This window comes from Propithecus coquereli, unplaced genomic scaffold, assembly GCF_000956105.1.
Source record: "Propithecus coquereli isolate 6110/MARCELLA unplaced genomic scaffold, Pcoq_1.0 Scaffold62, whole genome shotgun sequence".
NCBI lineage: Eukaryota > Metazoa > Chordata > Mammalia > Primates > Indriidae > Propithecus > Propithecus coquereli.
The window spans coordinates 1,652,114-1,675,384 of record NW_012152174.1 but is presented as its reverse complement, the minus strand read 5'-3'; the positions used below and the strand labels follow the sequence as shown (position 1 = coordinate 1,675,384).

At 34.8% G+C, this 23,271-nt stretch overlaps 1 protein-coding gene across 1 annotated transcript in view; it reads right to left on the bottom strand.

The window, feature by feature from the left end:
- The window catches only part of APC (adenomatous polyposis coli), a 130,751-nt gene that overhangs the window by 83,554 nt on the left and 23,926 nt on the right, over positions 1 to 23,271 (bottom strand). Inside the window, exon 2 of the mRNA XM_012659545.1 lies at positions 738 to 890. Coding sequence (XP_012514999.1) covers positions 738 to 872 — 135 coding nt within the window. The 5' untranslated portion in view covers positions 873 to 890. The remainder of the gene's footprint in view (positions 1 to 737; positions 891 to 23,271) is intronic.

Sequence of the window (23,271 nt, the reverse complement as noted above, 5' to 3'; positions counted from 1 at the left end):
TCTGCCTAAGTAACTGGGAATTAAAACAGCTAAAGTTTTAACCTTAATGATTTTGAAACTAAACATGTTTTCCCCATTATAGACTGAATATTTTATAAATTTTCTTGGAGGTCATCACACCTTTTCAATGCTATTTGGCTTTGAAGATGCTGTGGAAACCATCTAGACTAGTGTGATGACTGTTTTCCAAAAAAGACAACTTAAGTACTAAAGAATAATCAGAGGTCATGTAGCTCAGTTTTGTGGCAAAACCAGGGATAGGATCAGGTACTGACTTTCAGTTTGGGGTTCTTCCCACTAGGGCATCCTGATTTTATTGATCATTTATCACCGTAACACTTAAGTAGTGATAAGATAGGAGGGAATCAGGGAGGAAGGCTGCATTTAATGTTCCAGATTCTAAAATCATGAAGTTGATTTCTATGAATTACACAGAAAACCCTGCCTCAGTATAGTGATGCTAAAGTTGGTCTCGTATTTTTAATCTTAAAAATAACTAAGAACTGATAAGTTACTAGAGCTTTACATTTATTTTCTTTATATGATTCACTGGATGAATTCAATGTATCTTATTTAAAAATATAAATGCTAACTTTTGTAAGAAAGAGTTTACATATTGTATTATTGCTTAACTTAAAATATATTTTTATGTAAGTAAAGTATCTTACACCAAGTTTACAAGAGGGAATACTGAATAAAAATGGATTAACTACATTTAAACATCACAGTCTTTATACCTTCATATTAGATGCCTCAGTTTCCAGTTTTGTAAGATGATTGGAATTATCTTCTAGCTCTTGTCGAAGATTTGAGTTCTCCATCTTCAGTGCCTCAACTTGCTTTAACAACTGATCATATGAAGCTGCAGCCATCCTTGGCTACCCTTGGACCTATAAGGTTAAAAAGCATTTTGAAATTCACTACTAAAAATAAAGTGGCTGCTTGTTTTTAAAGAAAGGAATAAAGGAAACAAAACTCTTAAGACACTACATAAGAATTGTGTTAATATGCCAGTTTTGGTCTCAAAACAATATTGCTCAAGTAGTAGCATCTTTCTAAGAAGGTGAAACTCTGGGGTCTTAGTTGAAGACAAATAGAACTAAAATAGAAGAGAGAACTTCAGCAGTGTTTGAATACAACTGCCTTTTCACAGGTGGATAAGATTTCTATCAGGTAAGAATTTTTTCAAGGTTTTAAAGATATTTTATTCTCTTACAGGCAAAACTTAGGGAATATAATCACTGATAAATTTATTTATATTACTAATGTTATTTTATTTCTGGATTTTGTCAAATAGTCACAAAATTTTAGAGCTATAATGGATTAATGAGATTACATATTCTATATCATTACTTTTCATTTGATAGAAGGCTAGTCTTAAACATCCTCCATGGTGAAGTAGTTCTGAAGTTCCAAGATCTCATTAAAAGGCAGTCATTTAACAAAATGGATACAAAGGAGAACATGAGATGGAGACTAAATCTTTTTAATAGGAAGATGATAAATAAGAATTACTAATAAATTTCTATTAAATTTATTCAAAGGGATGAATATAATAGGCCATTCTATGGCATATATGGCCTTGGGACCCACTATATTCAAATTGAGGCCAAAAGACACGTAAAGAAAATAGATGACCTGAAGAATAGATACTGTCAGAGGTAAAGCAGATTCTGGAAGTTAATTACATGACTGGGAAGGAAAAGGGGAGACGAGGAAGACACAGAAGACAGCCAGGTCATAAGAGGTCCTTGGCATGAAGAATTATAGAATGCTAGGAGTTATACTAAGATTAACCAAGTAGGAGTCAGGATACCCACATTCTCTTTTTAGTTTACACCAAACTCATTTTGGAATAAATAAAATCCTACCTATCTTAATTATTTAATACCAGAAGAGTATTACATAGTTTGTACTTACATAATACTTAAAGAGCTTGACATAAAAAATGCTTCTATAATCTGAAATCCACTATATATAGATAAGGCAGACAGGTTATAATACTGGCTAGTCACAACAATACTGGAGTTCAGTAACTAGAAGGCTCTAATAAGGCAAATCAAGGGACTCAGATCTAGTCAGACTATAAGGGTTACAGTCAATGATAAACCTGATACAATCTAATGACACCTGAGGAGGAAGACAGGACTCTCTATGGTTGAAAAGAATGAGCACTAGCCTTGTATCTAGAGACTTGGGTCTTAATTTCAGGCCTGGTTATGGTTTCACCTTTGCCCCTTCATTTTATTAATAATTAATTTCATAATTTGTAAACAGACGTCTACTACGTGCTTTAATATAACTTCAAGGGATAGTGCTAGGATTAGTAACAAAAGGTAGACTAAAAAATAAAAGTGCTATGTAAATTTAAATTATATTATGAAAATACATATGTAACGTAACTTTCTTAGTAAGCCTTAATGTTAATCTACAGAAAATATTACTCTCCTCCAACCAATAGATAAGAGGTGAAGAAGTAATTCAACCTCTTGAAAAAGACAGAGGTGATGTCTCAAAAAAAGGAGAAATTCACAGGAGTGATCACTTTTCTGTTTATATCATACCATTAATAAGCAGGTCTGGAAATATATAGCACATTAAAAACCATATGACAGATATAGGGATCTGACAGAATTCTAATAATGTAGCCTTAAAAGTCTTTATTTCAGATAAAATTAACAGGCAATTTTATACCCAAAAAATAAAATAAGAGAAAAGGTAATAACAAAAAAAAAAAAAACAGGCACATCCAGGTATGCTGAGACACAGAAATTATAACCTTACACAATCTCAAAAAGAGCCACATGGGCAAGATGAGCAATGACTACTAAAAGTGCTCTTTATTAGAGGAATAAAAAAATTCAATCCTTCAGATGGACAATTCAACCATCAAAAGGATGATCAATCATGTTTTTTTCCTCCACTCCAGAATCCCAATCATCAAAGTCCTTTCTGCTCTAGAAAGCATCTAATTTTATGGAAATCATAAGATGTTTCATGGAGAAATACCCTACCTATATCCTTTTAGGATGTTGCAGCCATCCATCCCCAGCCAAAAATTGCTTTATACAAAATTTGTGAAATCATAATGTCCTCTAGAATGTCCTTTTTGCAATCACAAGAATTTCATTCCAAATATATATGAACTACAAGTCACTCTACAACATTTTTTGAGAATTTGAAACGTGTGATCACATTGCAGCTGCCATGTTTTGTGAAATGGGGAAAACCTCTGAATCTTTCACTTTACTGAGAGTATACAAATGTCCCAATTTATTTTTCTGTAGTTAAGATGCCTACTAAAGAGATTCCCTTACCCCATAAATGTTGGGTAGGGGAGAAGAAAGAAAAAGGACTGTTATCTAGACTTTTATACAAATGTTCACTGAAAAACAAATTTACAAGTATCATAAGAAATTAAGGCAAGGAGGCAGAAAAGTTTTAGGCAGGCAGAAGACACTCAATTAGGATTAAATGTGGTGGATTCATTATTACTAATTTAAGAAGTTTGGGGTCACTTTTTCAAATTAGTGGAGTTGCTTTTTTTTGAGACAGAGTCTTGCTCTGTCATCCGGGTAGAGTGCAATGACGTGATCATAGCTCATTGCAACCTCAAACTCCTGACCTCAAGCAATCCTCCCGCCTCAGCCTCCTAGAGTGCTAGTATTACAAGTGTGAACCACTGTGCCAGGCCATGGAGCTGCTTTTATTATTTTGTTTTAGTGAAAAAACAAAGATATATTTGTTAGCACTTTCAGATGATAATGAAATAAGAGGAAAAATACAAATAGGAAGGCAGGAAATCAAAAGACTCATAAAAGACTATTGTGTTCAACTCTATGCAAACAAATTTGAAAATCTGAATAATTTACCAGAAAATATAATTTATCAAAACTGACCCCAAAAGAGATGAGAAATCTATAAAATTTACAATGAAAAAGTTATTGCTATTAGAAAATTGATATCACTCAACATATTAACAGATCTACATAGAAAAAATATATGATCATGTCAAAAATGATGAAAAGATAGTTTACAAATTCAATACCCATTCTTGTTGAAAATACTGAATAAAAAAGAACACTTCTTTAACATAATATAGCAATCCCAAAGCCAGCAGCATACTTAAGTGGAAACAGTGGATACAGTCCTAAAGTTAGGGAAGGCCTATATTTACCATTCTATTACTGATAATATTAGTCAACACAATTAAATTAATGAAAGAAATTAGAAAGAAAAAATTAGAAAGGAATATTATTGGCAGATAATATAATTATATACCTGGAATATCAGAAAGCATCAACTAGATATTATAATAAGGATAATTTAGTAATATGGCGTGGTATAATACAAAATATACAGAATTGAAAGAAAAGATCTCATTTACAATAAAAAAAATCTAGGCACAAACTGCACAAGTGTCCAAAACATATATGTGAGAAACTATAAAACACATTTGAAAGACAGAAAAGTAGACTTCAACAAATAGGAAAACATTCTCGTACATGAAGATTCAGCATTGTAAAATGTCATTTCTCCTTAAGTTAATTTATAAATTTTACAGTCCCAATAAAAATACTATATATTTGTTTTGTTTTCTGCAGATAGACATTTTTTAAAAACAAGCAAAAATAGGAAAATATATAAAAAAGCATGAAGTAGACCTACCACATATTAAAATATCGTACAAAGCCTTTATAACTAAAACAGTACGTATGTAGTTAACTATAATATATTGTACCAATAGGTTAATTTCTTAGTTTTGATAATTGTAGTAAGGATATGTAAGATGTTGACATAAGGGGAATCTGAGCAAAGGATATATGGAAACTCTACTATTTTTTCCAACTATTCTGTAAGTCCAAAGCTATTTAAAAATTAAAAGTTTCTGAAAAAGTATAACATTGGCACCTGAAAAGATCAACCACTAGAACACAATTTTTAAAGTCCAGAAGTAAACATAGATAGATTTAGCATATGATAAAGGTAGCATCTCAAATACTTGTAAAAAGATGGATTTTAAATAGGTGGTGCTGGGAAATAGGACAGCAATGAAGAAAAAAAATGCATGTATTCCTCATATTATACACTAGGATAAATTGCAAAAGGAACAGAGATTTTAAAAAAATGTCACTGCCTTTTAATTATGAAAACAGTTATATCCTCTTCAAAGGAGGGTGTTACGGCAGCATGGAAAATTTTTATTTTAATTTGTTAATGGCTGTAAGATATGTAGAGGGCCAATTAAGAGTTCTTTGAACTGGTGATGTAGTTTCTAGACTAGGAGTAATAAAGCAGATTATCAGGGTACTTCAAACAAATGGAAAGTTTCTATTTGGTATAAAAAGCACAACTACTTTGAAATAAATAGAATACATCCATGCAGTGGAATACTACATTGGCATTAAAAAGAATGAGGTTGATGTTTAAAAAAGGAGGCAAAAAACAAAAAAAGGGAGAGTGTCAATCACTAAGTCTTATATGGTCCATCCTGTTCTAGTCAAGATAAAAGGATTGTATAAGGATACAAAATATCACTAAAAGAATATACAATACAGTCATTGCCTCCAGAAAAAAGGTCTGAGGTCTGGTGAGAAGTCATCTTCCTTTTTATTTTATATACCCTTTGTAGAGCTGGAAAAGCAAAGCAAAAATTTGGTTCTTCGAAAAGACTAAATATAATTAGAGAGAAAAAAAAGCCCAAATATATAAAACAAAGAAAATTCTAGGAGCAGAGACTGATTCAAGAAGAAACAGACAATCTTAATAGCTCTAAAACTATTAAAGAATTAAAGCAGTAGTTAAATACTTTTTCCTCCTCCTCCCAAGCCCTCAAAATATCATATCTAAATCATTTTACAGACACCTTCTATCAAACTTCTAAGGAACAAATCATTCCAATCTTATACAAACTCTTCAAAGAATAGAAAAATAGAAAATATTCTCCAATGCACTCCCTAAGGCCAATCTACCATGCTAGAAACGTCAAAGATTGTGTGAAAAAGAATAATTATAGGCTAATATTCAAATATTGATTCAAAAATCCTAAACAAAATATCAGAAAACAGAATATAATAGTACACAGTAAAGAAACTACAGCAGAACCAAGCTGAGTTTATTCTAGGAATGTAATGATTATTCAAATAATAGATCATTTATATGCATCACTCACTAGATTAAAATATTAAAGAAAAACCATGTGATCATCTCAATAGACAAAGAATGAACATTTCATAAAAGCCAGTTATCTACTCATGATAAAAACTCTTAATAAACTGGAAATAGGAGGGAAGTTGTCAAAAGCTACAGTGAACGTCATTCTTTATTTATGGTGAAATGTTAGAGACATCCTTTAAAATCAGTAGGAAGATGGAAGTGCTAATTAGCACAGTAAAATTTTAAAAAAGAAAGAGTAATGATTGGAAAAGAAGAAACAAAACAGAAAAACCTTCAAAATAAATAAATGGGACCTGATCAAATTAAAAGCTTCTGCACAGCCAAAGAAACTGTCACAAGAGCAAACAGACAACCTACAGAATGGGAGAAAATTTTTGCACGCTACAAATCTGATAAAGGGCTAATAACTAGAATCTACTTAGAACTCAGGAAAATCAACAAGAAAAAATCAAACAACCCTAACAAAAAGTGGGCAAAGGACATGAACAGAAACTTTTCAAAAGAAGACAGAATAATGGCCAAAAAACATATCAAAAAATGCTCAACATCTCTAATCATCAGGGAAATGCAAATCAAAACCACAATGAGATATCACTTATCTCCAGTGAGACTGGCCTTTATCAAAAAGTCCCAAAACAATAAATGTTGGTGTGGATGCGGAGAGATAGGAACACTCATATACTGCTGGTGGGACTGCCAACTAGTGCAACCTCTGTGGAAAGCAATATGGAGATACCTTAAAGAGATACAATTAGAAGTACCATTCGATCCAGCAATCCCATTACTGGGCATCTACCCAAAAGAACAAATGACACTCTATAAAAAAGACACCTGCACCCGAATGTTTATAGCAGCACAATTCACAATTGCAAAGATGTGGAAACAACCCAAGTGTCCATCAATACATGAGTAGATTAATAAAATGTGGTATATGTATACCATGGAGTACTATTCAGCTTTAAGAAACAATGGTGATATAGCACCTCTTGCATTCTCCTGGAAAGAGCTGGAATCCATTCTACTAAGTGAAGTATCCCAAGAATCGAAAAACAAGCACCACATGTACTCACCATCAAATTTGTATTAAATGATCAACACATAAATGCACATATAAGAATAACATCTATTGGATGTCAGGCAGGGGGGAGGGGGCAGAGGGGAGGAGGGGACTGGTATATGCATCCACAAAGAGTGCGATGCGCACCATCCAAGGGATAGACGTACTTGAAACTTGGACTTGGGGGGGAGGGGGGACGAGGGCAACATATGTAACCTAAACATCTGTACCCCCATAATATCCTGAAATAAAAAAAGAAAAATCTTAAGAAATATAAAAATTTATAACTTATCAGATACAAAATCAATACACAAAAAGTTTTTAATTTCAAGCAGAATTCACCTCATCCATTTTAATTCTTTTCTTTATTTAATGACTAATGCAAGTCCTTACCCTCCATTCTATTTCTCTTTCTTTTACCTTCTAAGGCCCCATATATCGTGATATTTAGTCTCCTGTCTGCAATATTCTTTCCCCATCCCTTCCTTTCCTCACATTCTGTACATGGCTACAGACACTGATAAGACCCATCCAAGCCCCCACACCAAGTATGGTCAAGCTTCAAGATAGTCATCACAATTACCAGGAGCAAGGGTTGGCAAATAATTTCTGTAAGGGCCAGATAATAAATGTTATAAGGCGTTGTGGGCCACATGATTTCTGTTGCAACTACTTGACTTTGTAGCTGTAGCACAAAAGCAGCCCCAAACAATACAATAAATGGATGGAGATGACTGTTCCAATAAAACTTAATTTACCAAAACAGGTGGCAGTCTGCTTGACCCTTGGCCTAGAGCATAAATTCCCAATTCTGGTTTTCAAACATCCCAAGATAGCTCAAATAATTTTAAAGGCTATTGAGAAATTCCTAATACTAAAATTACTGTTTTACCTATAAATAACAGAAGGTAAGCTGCCACGTTGGAAAGAATAGAGAACTATGAAGTGTTAATGTCTTCGAATTTTTTTTTTGTTAGTCATCATTTTAATTCCTACAATTTCTTGATCTTTATGGCATTGTAAGATCACATCTTTATTATTTTTTTTACTATCACTCTAATGGGACCTTAGGAGAAAGAGGTGATAAATGTGGCTGATTAATTCCCTAGTTGAATCAGAAATTCTATTTTCACATTAAGATCTTTAATGAACATAGCATTTTTATTTTTGTATACGGTATGAGTGTAGTGGTCTAACTTCCTAATGTTTCATATGGATAACCAATTACATCATCACTATTTATTAAACGAACCATTTCTTTCCCACTGAATGGAAATATACCTCTCATATGCAAAATTCTCATGTATTCTTAGACCTGTAATGACAACTACATTTACATTAATTTGAGACAGATTCATATTTCTATATTAAGTCTTACTCTCTCTCATGAATAATTCAGGCCCTTCAATCAAATTTTTAAGCCCACCCCTCCACCCCTGCCAAGAAAAGGTCCTATTCCTTTCATATAAAATTTATCCCTAGGTTTTTTGCTGTTTTGAGTTGCTATGACTGATACACCACCACTCCACACCAAATATTGCTAGTACAGATGAAAGCTAGTGATTTTATTTAATATATATATTTCCCTCATGCAGTCACCTTATCGAATTATCCTATCAATTCTAATGATTTTTCCAGTCGACTTTCTGGGTAGGCAATCATATAATCTGCAAATAAAGATCTTTTTGCCTCTCCTTTCCCAATATTTGTACCTCATTTCTTTTTATCTTTAGATTGAAACTTAAAAATAACGCTGAATAAACTACCTTATTCCTGATTTTAATAGGAATGGTTTAGTGTTTCACCATTTAATATCCTTACTCTTAGATTTCAGTAAATTTTTTAAATATGTTTAGGTATTTTCCTTTTATTTTAAAGTTTTTATTAGACATGGCTGCTGAGTGTTTTTATAGTAGCTTTGACACAATCATAGTTTTTTCTTTTAATTAGTTGATGCAGTCAATCCTAAGATTTTCTAATGTTGAATCATCCTCCATTCCTGAAATAAACCTCACTTATTCATGTTTTATTCTTTTACTAGTCTGTTGATTTTTCAATAACAGAAACCAGTGTATAGTTTTTTATTTTTATAATAGTTTAAAATAAGGTTTTGAATTAAGCTTATACTAAGTTCATAAAATTAAGTGTCTCATCTTTTTATATGGTCTAGAATAGTTTGAATATCTATTCTTTGAAAGTCAGCTGGAATTCAAATCAGAAGGTGCTTTTTTAGAAGATTTTAAAAGTACTTTAAAATTTCTTCTGTGGTTAAGTCTTTTCACGTTTTCTTCATCTTGTATCAATTTTATTAATAGTTCACCAGTAAATTATCCATTTCCTCTAGCTTTTCAAGTGTATTAATGGAATTACATATATTCTATTTTATAATTCTTTATCTGAAGGTTATCTCTTTTCTCATTGATGTTCATTTTGTCTTTTGTTCCTTTAAACTTTCTAAAGTTACATCTATTTTATTGGTATTTACCTAAAAAAAACCCAACTTTTGGTGTTACATATCCTTTCCACTATTTTGTTTTCTATTTTCTTCATTGCTGTGTTTATCTTTACTAATTATATCCTTTTATTTTCCATTGATTTTCTTTTTTATTACTGTTATTTAAAGTGATTAATTCATTTGTTTCCTTACTTACATATTCATTTAGTTTCTTCTTTAATAATACAAATATTAAGGGCATCAATTTTTCTCTTAGTACAGTCTTATCCATGTCCCATAGGTTATAGTATGAAGTGTTCTTCTCTTCATTTCTAGGTAACTCATAATTTCAATCTTTATTTCCTCTTTGATCTAGGGGATACTTCAAAGATCCTTCTCAACTATTAGGTATATAAGGCTGTTTGAGTCATCTTTTTATTGTCATTGATATTAATATATTATTTATTATATTAATTGGGGACTTGCTTATAAAATTGCTACTACTTAGAATTTTTATGAGTTTGCCTTTATAAAAGAATATGACTAATTTTCATAAATATCAAACTGAAATGTTTTTAAAAGACAAAGGAGTATATAAAGTTCTATAACTGTTTACTGACTATAGTATTTTATTTAAATCCTCTATATATGCCCTTATTTTTGTATATTTTGATAAATGAAATTCAGAAAGCCTACCATTCATTGCATACTTAAAATATGCCACATACTATAAATGCTTTCCACATATTATCTCATTTAATCATTTGAGTTAAGAAAAATGGAACTCCAAAAAGGTAAATAACTTCCCTTAAAACCCAGATCAAGAGGCTAAGCCAGGATTCAAACCCACATTTGTTTCAAATGCTCACGTTCTTAAAGACTGGGTAATACAATCTCTGTCTGGCTTTCACAATCTATTATATCTGATAACAGTCTACCTTTCAAACTTATTTTCTATTAAGTCCCAAGATATCCTTCCTCCTTAAATAAGTTTCTTTTTATTATCCTCTACAAACTATTTCATACTTTTGTATTTTTGCTTGTATTTCTTCCCTTTTTTGAATACCACATCCTTTTTTCCTCCGCTTTATTTTAACATGTCCTCATCCTTTAAGGCCAAGCACAGGTGCCTTATACAAAACTCTCCTGACATCTCAGCCAATAATGAGTCTTCCTGTTGACTGAACAGCAAATACTATACAACTTAGCCTAACTGTTCTCTAATTATTCCATTTTACTTCAGCGTGTTTAGTCTTCCCAGCTAGAGCATAAACATCTTTAAGACAAGGTTTATATTTAATACTTAACTTTTGTAATTCTCAAAATGCTTTATTCAGTGACAGCCACATAAAAGACAAACACATGCAAGAATGAACAGAACAATGCATTATCAATCAGCCACAGAGGGCAAAAAGCTGAAAAAAAAAAGGGGGGGCAAAAATTCAGAGAATGTCCAAGATGATGTTTCCATTAAAAGAATAAGACAATAGACTCCTTTCTATGGCTATACAATTTGAATCAACAAACATTTGAGAACTTACTATACACAAGGTATCATGCAAGTATATATTATCTCATTTAATCATTTGATTAAATGGGTTGAATTATGTTCCCTAAAATATATGTTGGGTCACAGGTACCTGTGAATGTGACTTATTTGGAGACAGGGTCTTTGCAGATATAATCAAGTTAAGATGAGGTCATACCGAATTAGAATGGACCCTAAATTCAATGATTGGTATCCTTATAAGAAGGTCATGTGAAGAAACAGGGAAGAGACATACAAGGAGAATGCCATGTGATAACAGAGGCAAAGACTGGCGTGAGGTGGCTGCAAGCCAAGGACTGTAAGCAACCGTCAAAAGCTAGGAAAGAGGCCTGGAAGAGATTCTCCCTCATCGGAAGGAACTAACCTTGCCAACACATTGATTTCACACTTCTAGCCTCCAGAACTATAAAATAATAAATTTCTATTGTTTTAAGCCACCAGTCTGTGGCACTTTGTTACAGTGGCTCTGGAAAAATAACACAGGGATAAAAGATAAGTTGATATGTTTCTTGTTCTCAAGTAGCTTATTGTCTAGCAAAGGAGACTATTCTAATATAAAGGATAAATTGGATCAGTATATAAATGTATCAGAGTTCTGTATCCCACCTCACATTCTCTTGGCTCACTTTAACTCTACTCATTGCTGCATCGATCAGCTCACTGCAGACGGAAACTGATGGCACATCGGCTGCACCAGGCATCTTTTGCTTTCTGTCCTAGGGCATCTCTGATACCCTAGTGTGGGTTCCCAACACTCACACATGTACAACTCACGAAAGAGTGAACACTTGATGGGGCAATCATTGACCAAAGGGGAATGGGAGCTAGCACATAGTTCTTTCCCTTGGGTGGACAATTCTGAGGCATATTCTATATGGTTCCTCAGAAAGTTCTGGCAGATCAAACCACAGTTGTCCAAAGTGGTGACCAACCTGAGAACACATGCTTATACTAGCTGTCCCTCTTTCCCTGTTTCACTCTTTCCAGGCCTATACTTCTATTCCGTGGATCACTTTCCAAAATAAAATATTTCACAAAAGGCCTGCCCCTCAGGACTCAGATTGACGGGGGACTCAGACTAAGAAAAGAATAAAATTAGATTGAGTCAAAGTGTGCCCAAAAAAAGAAAAAAATGAGAGGAAAAAACGAATAAAATTAGAATTCAAGGGCAAATTTGGGTTCAAAAGCATTGACAGAGAATGCTACAGGAGTCAGACCTTCCTGAGAAAACTGAGGAAAGTGTTCAGAATGGAAAAGCCATTTCAGAAGGGACTTGAGAGATGGCATGATTATAACAAACATCAATATGAGAGGACAGTATTCCAGGAGAAGAACAGCATGATCAAAGTTCAGAGGTTGGAAAAATGATGTACCTGTGGGGGAAGAGATGGTCATCTAATTTAGCTGAAATACAGTATGGAGGAATCAGGAAAAAGAGGGACGTTAAGGGTGTAAATACAGATTGGAACAACACTGTTGCTAGGTGACTTCACACTGTAAGGAAGCTGGCGTTTGAATAGAGAACCTACAGAAATGGAGTTATAACAAGCCTAGGGTACAAAGGGAAACTTAAGGCCGTGTTGCTTTAACGTTTCTCAGTTTCTATTACAGACTATGTCAGAAATAGCTAATACACTGAATGATAAAGTTATAAAACCAAGAACCTAGAAATAGCTAGTGAAAAATCTATTTCAATACTGTTCAAAGGGCTGGGTATGTGACTCACACCTGTAATCCCAGCACTCTGGGAGGCCGAGGTGGGAGGATCATTTGGGGCCAAGAGTTCAAGACTGCAGTAAGCTATGATTGTGCCATTGCACTCCAGCTTGGGTGACAGGGTAAGACCTTGTTTCAAAAAACCAAACCAAAACAAAACAAAAACCCAAAAAACTGTTCAATAAATATCTGGTTATCACCTTAGTGATCATTATATATTATACAATACTTTTAATAAATCTGATAAACAAAAATCTGAATTTACCAAAAAAAAGTAACACTCATTCACGAAAGTATAAATAAAAAAAAAAAAACCTTCAGCTTAAAAAAATAAAGAGCTATATGTATGTGCCTGTGGTAGAATGGCTCCACAAAGATATCCACGTCCTGATCCCCAAAATCTATGAATGTGTAACCTTACATGGCTCAAGAGACTCTGTAGATGTGATTAAGTTAAGGATCTTGAGGCAGATTTTCCTCGATTATCTCAATGGACCCAATGTAATCACAAGGGTTCTTATAAGGAGGAGGCAAAGGGTTAGTCAGAGATTTAGTATGCTGCTGGCACTGAAGATAGAGAAAGGGGCCATGAGCCAAGGAACGCAGGTGGCTCATGGCCCCTTTCTAAAAGCTGGAAAAAAGCAAGGAAATGGATTCTTCCCTAGAGCCTCTGGAGGAAATACAGAGCTGCTGCTATCTTGATTTTAATCCAGTGAAAACCATTTTGACTGCTCTGACCTCTAGGACAGTAAGATATTAAATTTGTGCTGTTTTAAACCACTAAGTTTGTGGTAATTTGTTACAACAGCAATAGGAAACAATGCCCTATGATCCAATGATCCCTCTCCTAGGGATAAATTCCAGAGAAATCTTTTTACTGGCCCATGTAATTATCTTAAAATATATCGGCAAATTCTTTGACCCTACTTTTTTAAAGAGATATATCCTAATTCCTGTCTTGTTTGAGCTGGATTTAGTGACTCACTTCTAATAAAGACAATATGGTAGAAGTAATGGTGTGTGGCTTCTGAGACTAGGTCATAAATGGTCTTTCTTGTTGAGATCATTAGGGGAAGCCAGCTGCCATGTCATGAAGATATTCTAGCAGTCCCATGGAGATGCTCACATGACAAGCAACTGAGGCCTCTTGCCAACCGCCAACGAGAAGCTGAGATTATGTGAGTGAACCATCTTGGAAGACAATCCTCCAGTCTAGTCAAGGCCTTCAGATGAGAGTAGCTCTGGCTGACACCCAGACTGCAACTTCATAAAAGATCCTGAAGTCAAACAACCCAATTAAGATAGTCCTGAATTCCTGCCCCACAGAAACTCTGAAATAATAAATGTTTGCTGTTTAAGCCAGTAAGTTTTGGTGTAATTTATTATACAGTGATATGTAACTAACATGGTCTATACAGAGTCAGGTACAAGAATATACACCATAGCAGTGCTGTGGTAAAAGAGATTTGGAAAAAACTTGGAGCCTTCACTACAGGAACAGTGATAAATACTACGGAATACTATATAGTAAAGTTAGCATCACAAACTAGATGGACATAAAGTATAATGGATAGATCTTAAAAGCAGTACTGAGTTAAAAAAATGTTCACAGATCTAAGTACACACAAAAGAAGTGAAAGCAGGGACTCAAGCTGGTATTTGTACACTCATGTTCACAGCAGCATTATTCACAATAATCAAAAGGTGGAAGCAACCCAAGTGTCCACTGACAGATGAATGGATAAACCAAATGCGGTATATACATACAATGGAGTATTATTTAGACTTAAAAAGGCAGAAAATTCTAACACATGCTACATGAATGAACCTTGGGGACATTGTGCTAAGTGAAATAAGTCAGTCACAAAAGAACAAATATTATATAATTCTTCCTACATGAAGTTCCTGAAGTAGTTAAATTCGTAGAGGCAGAAAGTAGAGTGGTTGCCGGGAGTTGGGGGAGGAAGAAATGGGGAGATACTGTTTAATATATACAGAGTTTCAATTGGGGAAGATTTAAAAGTTCTGGAGATGGATAGTGGTGATGGTTGTGCAACAACGTGAATGTACTTAGCGTCATAGAACTGTATACTTAAAAATGGTTAAGATGGTAAATTTTATGTATATTTTATCACAATAAAGATTTTTTAAAACCTCAATTGTAAAAAAAAATAAATAAACAAACACACAAAATGATGCTAAATATTTCCCAAGAATTCATCCATATTTAATAACACACTTGAATGAGTGTCTACAAGGAGGGTGGGAGTAGAGCATGGGAATAAAGGGGAGAAGGCTTGCCTTATATGGACTGATGATATGATTTGATTTACAAAAACAATTTTTGAGAACATATCTATTCATCTAACCTTCTCATTATATATTCAAGATGCTTAGTACTTCAAAAGTAATTTACTCTTCAAAATTATCTGTAATCACAAGCAGATTCTATGAAAAAGCACAATGTTTTAAAGAGCAATCCACCATGTTCTTCTAAATTAGAAGATACTTTAGACTACATAAAATTTTAAAGATCCTAGGAGTAGCCAAAGCAATCGATATTTAACTTGCAATAAAATTTCACATAGTTCTATTGTAAGTTTCCTAGAGGTTAGTTTCCATGTCTTATTTGACTCTTCAGCACCTTTCATAGGTCTAACACTTAGAAAGTACTCAATAAATACGTAGCAAATGTATTTCCTCAAGTATTACTTCTCTATTATTCTGAATCATAATGCTCTATCCCATCTTATGTGTTATATAGATAGGTTTCACTCAGACTCTGCCACAAAAAAATGAGGGAAGGGGCCGGGCACCGTGGCTCATGCCTGTAATCCTAGCACTCTGGGAGGCCGAGGCGGGCGGATTGTTTGAGCTCAGGAGTTCGAAACCAGCCTGAGCAAGAGCGAGACCCCGTCTCTACTAAAAATAGAAAGAAATTAATTGGACAACTAAAAATATATAGAAAAAATTAGCCGGGCATGGTGGCGCATGCCTGTAGTCCCAGCTACTTGGGAGGCTGAGGCAGTAGGATCGCTTGAGCCCAGGAGCTTGAGGTTGCTGTGAGCTAGGATGACGCCATGGCACTCTAGCCCGGGCAACAGAGTGAGACTCTGTCTCAAAAAAAAAAAAAAAAGAGGGAAGGAAGATCAAAATGAAGAGAACATTTAAACATATAAAAGTATAAAAGATTGGTTAAATTATGTGAAATTAGTAACAGTACAAAATGGAGAAAAATGATAAAATCAAAATATACAGAGCAATTAATGCAAATGGAAAACACCAACAGCTTTGATTCAGTTCATAAAGCATATTTATGAATATTTAATTTTCAATTCCTTAATAGCACAATTCTGGCCACATCAACTAAAAAATGAATAATTTCAAAGACCACTAAAGCAAATACCTCAGTCGTATATATCTTACACTTATAAGAGGAATCAAGTCAACTTAATTAAGTTCTTCATTTCTTATTTAATTCAGAAAAATATCTCAATATAATGTTGTCCTATTTAGAGTGTTCATATGATTATAAGATGATTCCAAAAAAATATGTTTATGAATATAATTATGAAAATTGCCGCCTCTCCATTTGCTTAGTTACCAGCTATTTTATGAAGCATTTTTATATTGTAGTTAAAAACCCACAACTAAGTAGGATTTCTTTTTCATTTGTTTAATGATTTGTTAGTGATTTATATGGCTTTAAAAATCATTTGTTCTGTGTTATATTGTATTTTATGTAATAAGAGGCATTATAAAATAGTTTCATAGAATTAGAATAAAATAGTTAGAAGACTTAAGCTCTTCATCTCCCTATACAATACATGACCTTGGAATAAAGTCACAAGCATACCTTATTAGGAATACTCTAACACTTAAAATGAAAATAAATGATAAAAGATCATTTATGGAAAAATAATAATTTTATAAACTCTCAAGCACTATGCTAGGTGGGATTAAAAGAATTGAATATTAGCTATTAAATTTCATTTGGAATTTTAAGGTGACATCTTTAATTCTAGCTATAGTTTCCACCAGCTTTTTAAAAAGAGACCTAAGTACTATTAATCCTGATATCCATGATCAAGTAATTTTTAAAGCAGAAATAATTTTTTAAAGAATAAAATTGTTTTAATTTATCAATGAAAAGTTTATGTAGTCTTATTTAAGTCCAATTCCTTATTATCTAGAAAAAAATTACTGAAACAAAACTGTAAGTTCTCTTAAGACTTTCTATTACCTAAACACTATTTAAGAGGCACTGTCACTTATCCTGGAGGGCTTCACAAAGCCACTGCCATCCTTGGTCAGGGAGCGGGGAGGTGTGGCGGACTGGCTACCATAAATAAAGACAAGGCATTTAAAAACTGTACTCAATCTGAAAACATATGTTTTTACACATTTAGGTAATGGGAAAAAATAAGTGCAATGAAAAACACTTTATATCAAGAGTATATCTTGTGAGTATGCACTAAAAAGAAATACATCTAAAAGAAAAGCCATGGTGCTTTAACATATTTGTCTGTATACTTTATTCAGTGATACCTAAAAGTGACCCAAGAGAAATATACAATTAATAAATATAGATCTTAAATATTGGGCCTACAAAAAAATGTATCACCAAAATCTTGACATTTACATTACAAAGTGATTTGTTCTTCAATGACCTAATTAATGGCATAAAAGCTTCACTAACAAAGGAAAAGATCCACTGTTTCATACATAATTTATTAAGATTTCCTTTCGGATTTATGTTAAATCAAAGAATTTGAGCATCTCTTTGGGGTTGTAGAATTAAAGTGTCTGATACATTCCACTGTCAAAACATTCATAGTCTGATATTTCTCCTACTTTAAAAAGTACAATAATTTTCTCTCCTATTCAGGATACATTATAAACTATGGCTTCTTGTAAATGGACTTCTACCCCCAACATTTGCTGCAAGGTTTCTCACTCCTCTGTAGTCATCTTTTCAGCCTAACGGGGAGAAAAGCACTGCTGCAGTCACCGGCAAAAAGCCACTACCACTGCATTTTGTAACTAACAAAGACACTGGTATCTTTTTGCCTCCCTATTCACAGGGAGTTCACTTAGATGTTTCACAAAAGCAGGCACATTACTGGTCACCAGTATTTCACCAGTCAACCGACACCACCACTCAAGTTCTGCAGTACCTGCCGCCTCCTTTCCTCCCATCTGCAGTAGCCCTTTCTACTAGATTCACATGAGCCATCAGCAGCGGCATTGTATCCCCTCTTTTGGCTACCACTGCATGTGTCCTTGTCGCCAGGGAGGAAAAAAGGCCTTTCAATGGGCTAGAGCTTTTGCTCCTCACCATGAATATGCTCCATTCTTTGTTGTCCTCTACCCGTTTCCTTAGATACTGTTATTCCACTCTACTCTGTCAACAGGCATTATAAAAACAAAACCCCCTTCTAGCTTCAAAAACAGCTTTCTCACAAGACTCCCCTTAACACTTCTACCCCTCCCCCACTCCTTCCTCTTCTGTCAAAAAGCCTGGATCAGAAGCACAGGAAATCCATCTCCAGTGCTGCAGTGGGGGGCGGGGGTGGGGGTGACGCCCCTGCCTCCTCGATTGGCATGTGGCAGTGGACCCCATGCCAAGGAAAGGCCATCGGTTTAAGGCAGTGCAAGGGAAAATTGCCTCCCCCCGACTCCCGCAGCAAGCCTGGCCATCGTGGCTCCAGCACCTACCCCATTTCCGAGCCCGGCAGTACCTCCATTCTGTCTCCGGTGACACCCCGGCCGGCTGCGCCAATACAGCCACATGTCGGTCACATGTGCCCACGCCCAGCCAATCAGCAGCCTCCCGACGGGAACGGGAGCGCTCTGGTCTGCATCCAGCGGATTACACAGCTGCTTCACGCTCCGCTTCCCAACCCGACCGCACTCCGTAGCAGGGTGCCGGGCACAGGACAGGGGGCCCCGCCCCGCCGAAAGGCCGGCCTGAGCCCTAGCCCCACCTCAAGTCCCGAGTCTCCCTCACGGCCCCTATCCCTGGTAACCTTTGGAAGCTGATGGTAGCTGACATGCATAACAGGGTGGGGTAAGGGACGTCCACAGGGCAGAAAGATTAGCATGGGATGTTAGAGGTGGGAGGGGGAGTAAAAAATTATATCTCACACGCTTTGATTTACATACTTACATGTAACAGAATTCTATTAAATGTATTACAACGAATAATTTTAGATTACAAACCACTGACTTGTTAGGTAAATCACTCGAATTATGTTTGAAGTAAAAATACAGCTACCAGAAAAGCTATGATGGCAGCACAGCACAGTGATTGAGTCAGAACCCTCGAGTCATGTGGACTGGGCTGAATCTTTGCTTCTGCCTCTCTAGCTCTTTAACGTTAGCCACTGAACCTCTCAGTGCTCCAATTTCCTCTACCATAAAAGGGGAAAGGAAGTATAGAATAGAGGAGTTAAAATATACGAGGCAGTATTTAGAGCAGTCCCTGATATACAGTTATGCAGTTAGCTCCTACTAAGCTGAGGTTTAAATTTAATATTTTAATACAAATTCTCCATTCCATTTAAAGCCAACCACATAAAGCTTAAATTACTAATTTCATGAGTTAGAAGGACAAAAATCCAAACTGCCAAGAATTTAAAGTTCTGGTAGGGAACACAACAAAGTGACTATAGTCAACAATAAATTGTGGTATTCTTTAAAAGAGTGGAATTGGAATGTTCCTAACACAAAGAAATGATAAATGCGCGTGAGGTGATGGATACACCAATAACCTTGATTTGATTAATATATATTGTATGTCTGTATCAAAACATCATATATATCCTATAAATAAACATAACTATTAACTATCCATAATAATTAAAAATTAAAAAATTAAAAAAAAACAAATGGGGAGAAACCAGATTCCATTATCTATTTAGAATTTAAAAAGAAATTAAACTTTAGGTTTTCTAAATGAGATATCTCTACTATAATGTTTTATTAATTTTTCAAATTAATAGTGTAAAAAGCAAGTTATTAAATAGCATACTTGAGGCAATCTCATTTTATTAAAAATTATATATATTAGAAAAGTAATAGACACACAGGAAAATGTTCATAGAGATTACCCTTGGAAGGTGGGATTAGAGGGCTATTTCTGCTTTGCTTTTTTTTGTGCTTTTGGATTTCTTGTTCTTTATTAGTCCTTGTGTTATAACACCTGACATGTAGCCAATACATTCTAAATATCTGTTGAATGAATGACTTCCACACTGACCACATAGTACTATAATTAGAAAAATCATATATTAAAAGTTTAAATACATTTAGAAACTATTTATTAATATCTTCATATTAAAATAAAGGACATGAATCAATTTCATTCCATCCTAAATAACTCTATTATGAGAATGACTTAGTTTTACAAAATGTTTTCAAGATCCTCTTACTGAAAGAACATGATTCATTGCATAGGACTTATTTATATAGTAACTGATTATTTGTGACAAATTCAGAATAGATAAATTTTTCACAAGGCCTAGCATTTACAGAAGGAAAAGGATCTTTCAAAACAAAGAGTACATTTTAAAAGTTCCCCAAAATAACTTCTTAGTACCCTAAGAAACAATTGTAAGTCTATTACTCTTGACTCAGACTATGATTCAAGCTATTATTTAGTAAACCATTTTGTAGCCAAAATATTTGTCTACATTTTTACTGCATGTATTGTAGAAATTAGTCAGTGATTTAAATGACAGTTTTAAAGAAAGCTATGACCATTACATGTTCATTACTCACTATGCTTCAAATCTAAAAGCAAGCCAATCTAAAAATTTTACATTTTATAATGTTTCCAACTGAATTATTCAGTAACATTTTTCAAACCAGTTTCCTCAGGAATTCCAAAAGTTTGATATGAATTTTTTTAACTACATTTAGCTGTTTTAAAACTATAATTAGGCTAGGTACGCTAGCTCATGCCTGTAATCCCTGCACTTTGGGAGGCCAAGGTGGGAAGATCACTTGAGGCCAAGAGTTCGAGACCAGCCTGGGCAACATAGTCAGAGCTCGTCTCTACAAAAAGTTTTAAAAATTATCTGGGCATGGTGGCACATGCCTGTAGTCTTGGCTACTCAGGAGGCTGAGGTAGGAGGATCGCTTGAGCCAAAGAGTTCGAGGCTGCAGTGAGTTATAATCATGCCACTAGACTCCAGCCTGGGCGACAGAGCAAGACCCTGCCTCTGAAAAAAAGAAATAAAACAAACAGAAAACTAACCATAACTAAAAACATATATACAATAAAAATATATTGGGACAAATTTGAATACGGAGATCACTGAAGCATGACCTTGTGTTACCAGGTTTGTATGTATCTACGAATAAAGCTCCTGCCACCTCTATATCTCTATTTAATTGAACATGTTACCATTTACACTACACACTACATATACATTAAAAATATTTTCTGATCAAAATGAAATACAGAAATAAGTTGTATGATAAGGCTATTTTAAGAATGCACTGACAAACATGCCCTTGATTTCAAATATAACCAGCTTCACTGTCTTTAGTAAACGGCTTCATAAGTAAATGCTATAAATATGAACATATAATTTACCCCCCCAAAAAAACCCTCCAAACCTTCTGCAGCTAAAAAAGTGACTAAATAGGATTAACAGGATTCTTCACGTCTTAAATCTTGCACTCCATTTTCACACAGATACATCTGACCTGATTTAAGACTTGTGGTTTAGAAAAATTGACAAGAATAATACAGGCAACAATATTCACTAGTGTAGAGTTAAAATGAGTGCTCCTTTCAGTTGCCGTAATTGACTCCTATGCTTTATCAATAAACTTAACTGTTTCTCTTTACTGAAGACGTGTCTACAGAGATCACAAAAGGTGTTTTCTTTTTTTTTTTTTGTGACAGACACTCATTCTGTCGCCCAGGTTAAAGCACAATGGCGTGATCATAGTTCATTCCAACCTTGACTCCTGTGCTCAAGCAATCCTCCTGTCTCAGCTTCCCAAGTAGCTGGGACTACAGGGTGTGTGCTGCCACGCCTGGCTAATTTTTTTTTTAAGGAGGAGACAGAGTCTGGCTATGTTGCCCAGGTTGGTCTCGAACTCCCGGGCTCATGCAATCCTTCTGTCTCAGCCTCCCAAAGTACTGGGATTACAAGCATGAGCCACTGCTCCCAGCCAAGTGGTTTTTTTTTTTTCTTTAAAAATCATAACTGTGCATTGAAAAGGCAGTTGCTAATGTAAATTTAACTTCTACAGGAGATATGGCATCAAATAAAGCTCAGATTTATTTAGATTTATACTTGGTTATGGTATGATGGAAAAGCATAAGAGAATAAAATGAGTTAGATTTCCAAGGTCAAATTGGCTGTGAAGACTTTTCTATACTTTTCATGGGACATGAGAAGGAGATGAAATGTTACAATAGCAATGAGATTTTTAGTGATGTATAAACTAAGTAGGAGAGAGATACATTCACAGTCTGCTATAAGCCAGACTTATCTGTGTGTTCTGTGTTACTTCAAGAGGTGACAGTCTCAAAAGCATTCCTAGCATCAACAATAGAATTATCAAGGGGGCCCAATGTAAGGGTCAATGTAAAGGGCTAATGTAATTAGTTTTTCTCCTCCAATCTCTCTCCTCTCTAATCAGCAAATACCAAGATCTTTTTTTTACACTCCCGTTCAAGAACATTCCATGGCTTTCCACTGCTGACAGTGCAAGTGAGACAGTTTGGAGTTTAGTCATGGAGTACCCTGAAGGGCATGTCAATTAGTCTTTTCTACACTAAAAATATTTTCTAAGTGTATTAAGTTTCCTATGGCTTCCACAACAAATTACCACAAATTTAGCAGATTAAAACAACATAAATTTAGTATCTCACAGTTTATAGTTCAGAAGTCCAAGATGGGTCTCACTAGGCTAAAATCAAGGTGTCTACAGGGCTGCAGAGGCTCTATGGAAGAATCTGTTTCCTTGCCCTTTCCACCTTCTAGAGATGGACAGCATTTCTTCGTTCATAGCCCTTTGCCTCCATCTTCAAAGCTAGCAATGGTGGGTTGAGTCCTTCTCACTCCAAAGGACTCTGATTCTATCACCATATCTCCTTCTCTGTCATTTTTCTGCCTCCCTCTTCCACTCTTAAGGAACCATGTTAAAGACCCTTACACTGGGCCCCCCTTGATAATCCAGGATAATCTCCCTATTTTCCACATCACCTGATTAGCACTTAGCTCCCCTTTGTCACATAATCTAACATTCACAGGTTCTGCAGATTAGGAAGTAGATAATCTCTGGGGAGCCATTATTCTGCCTACCATACTATAG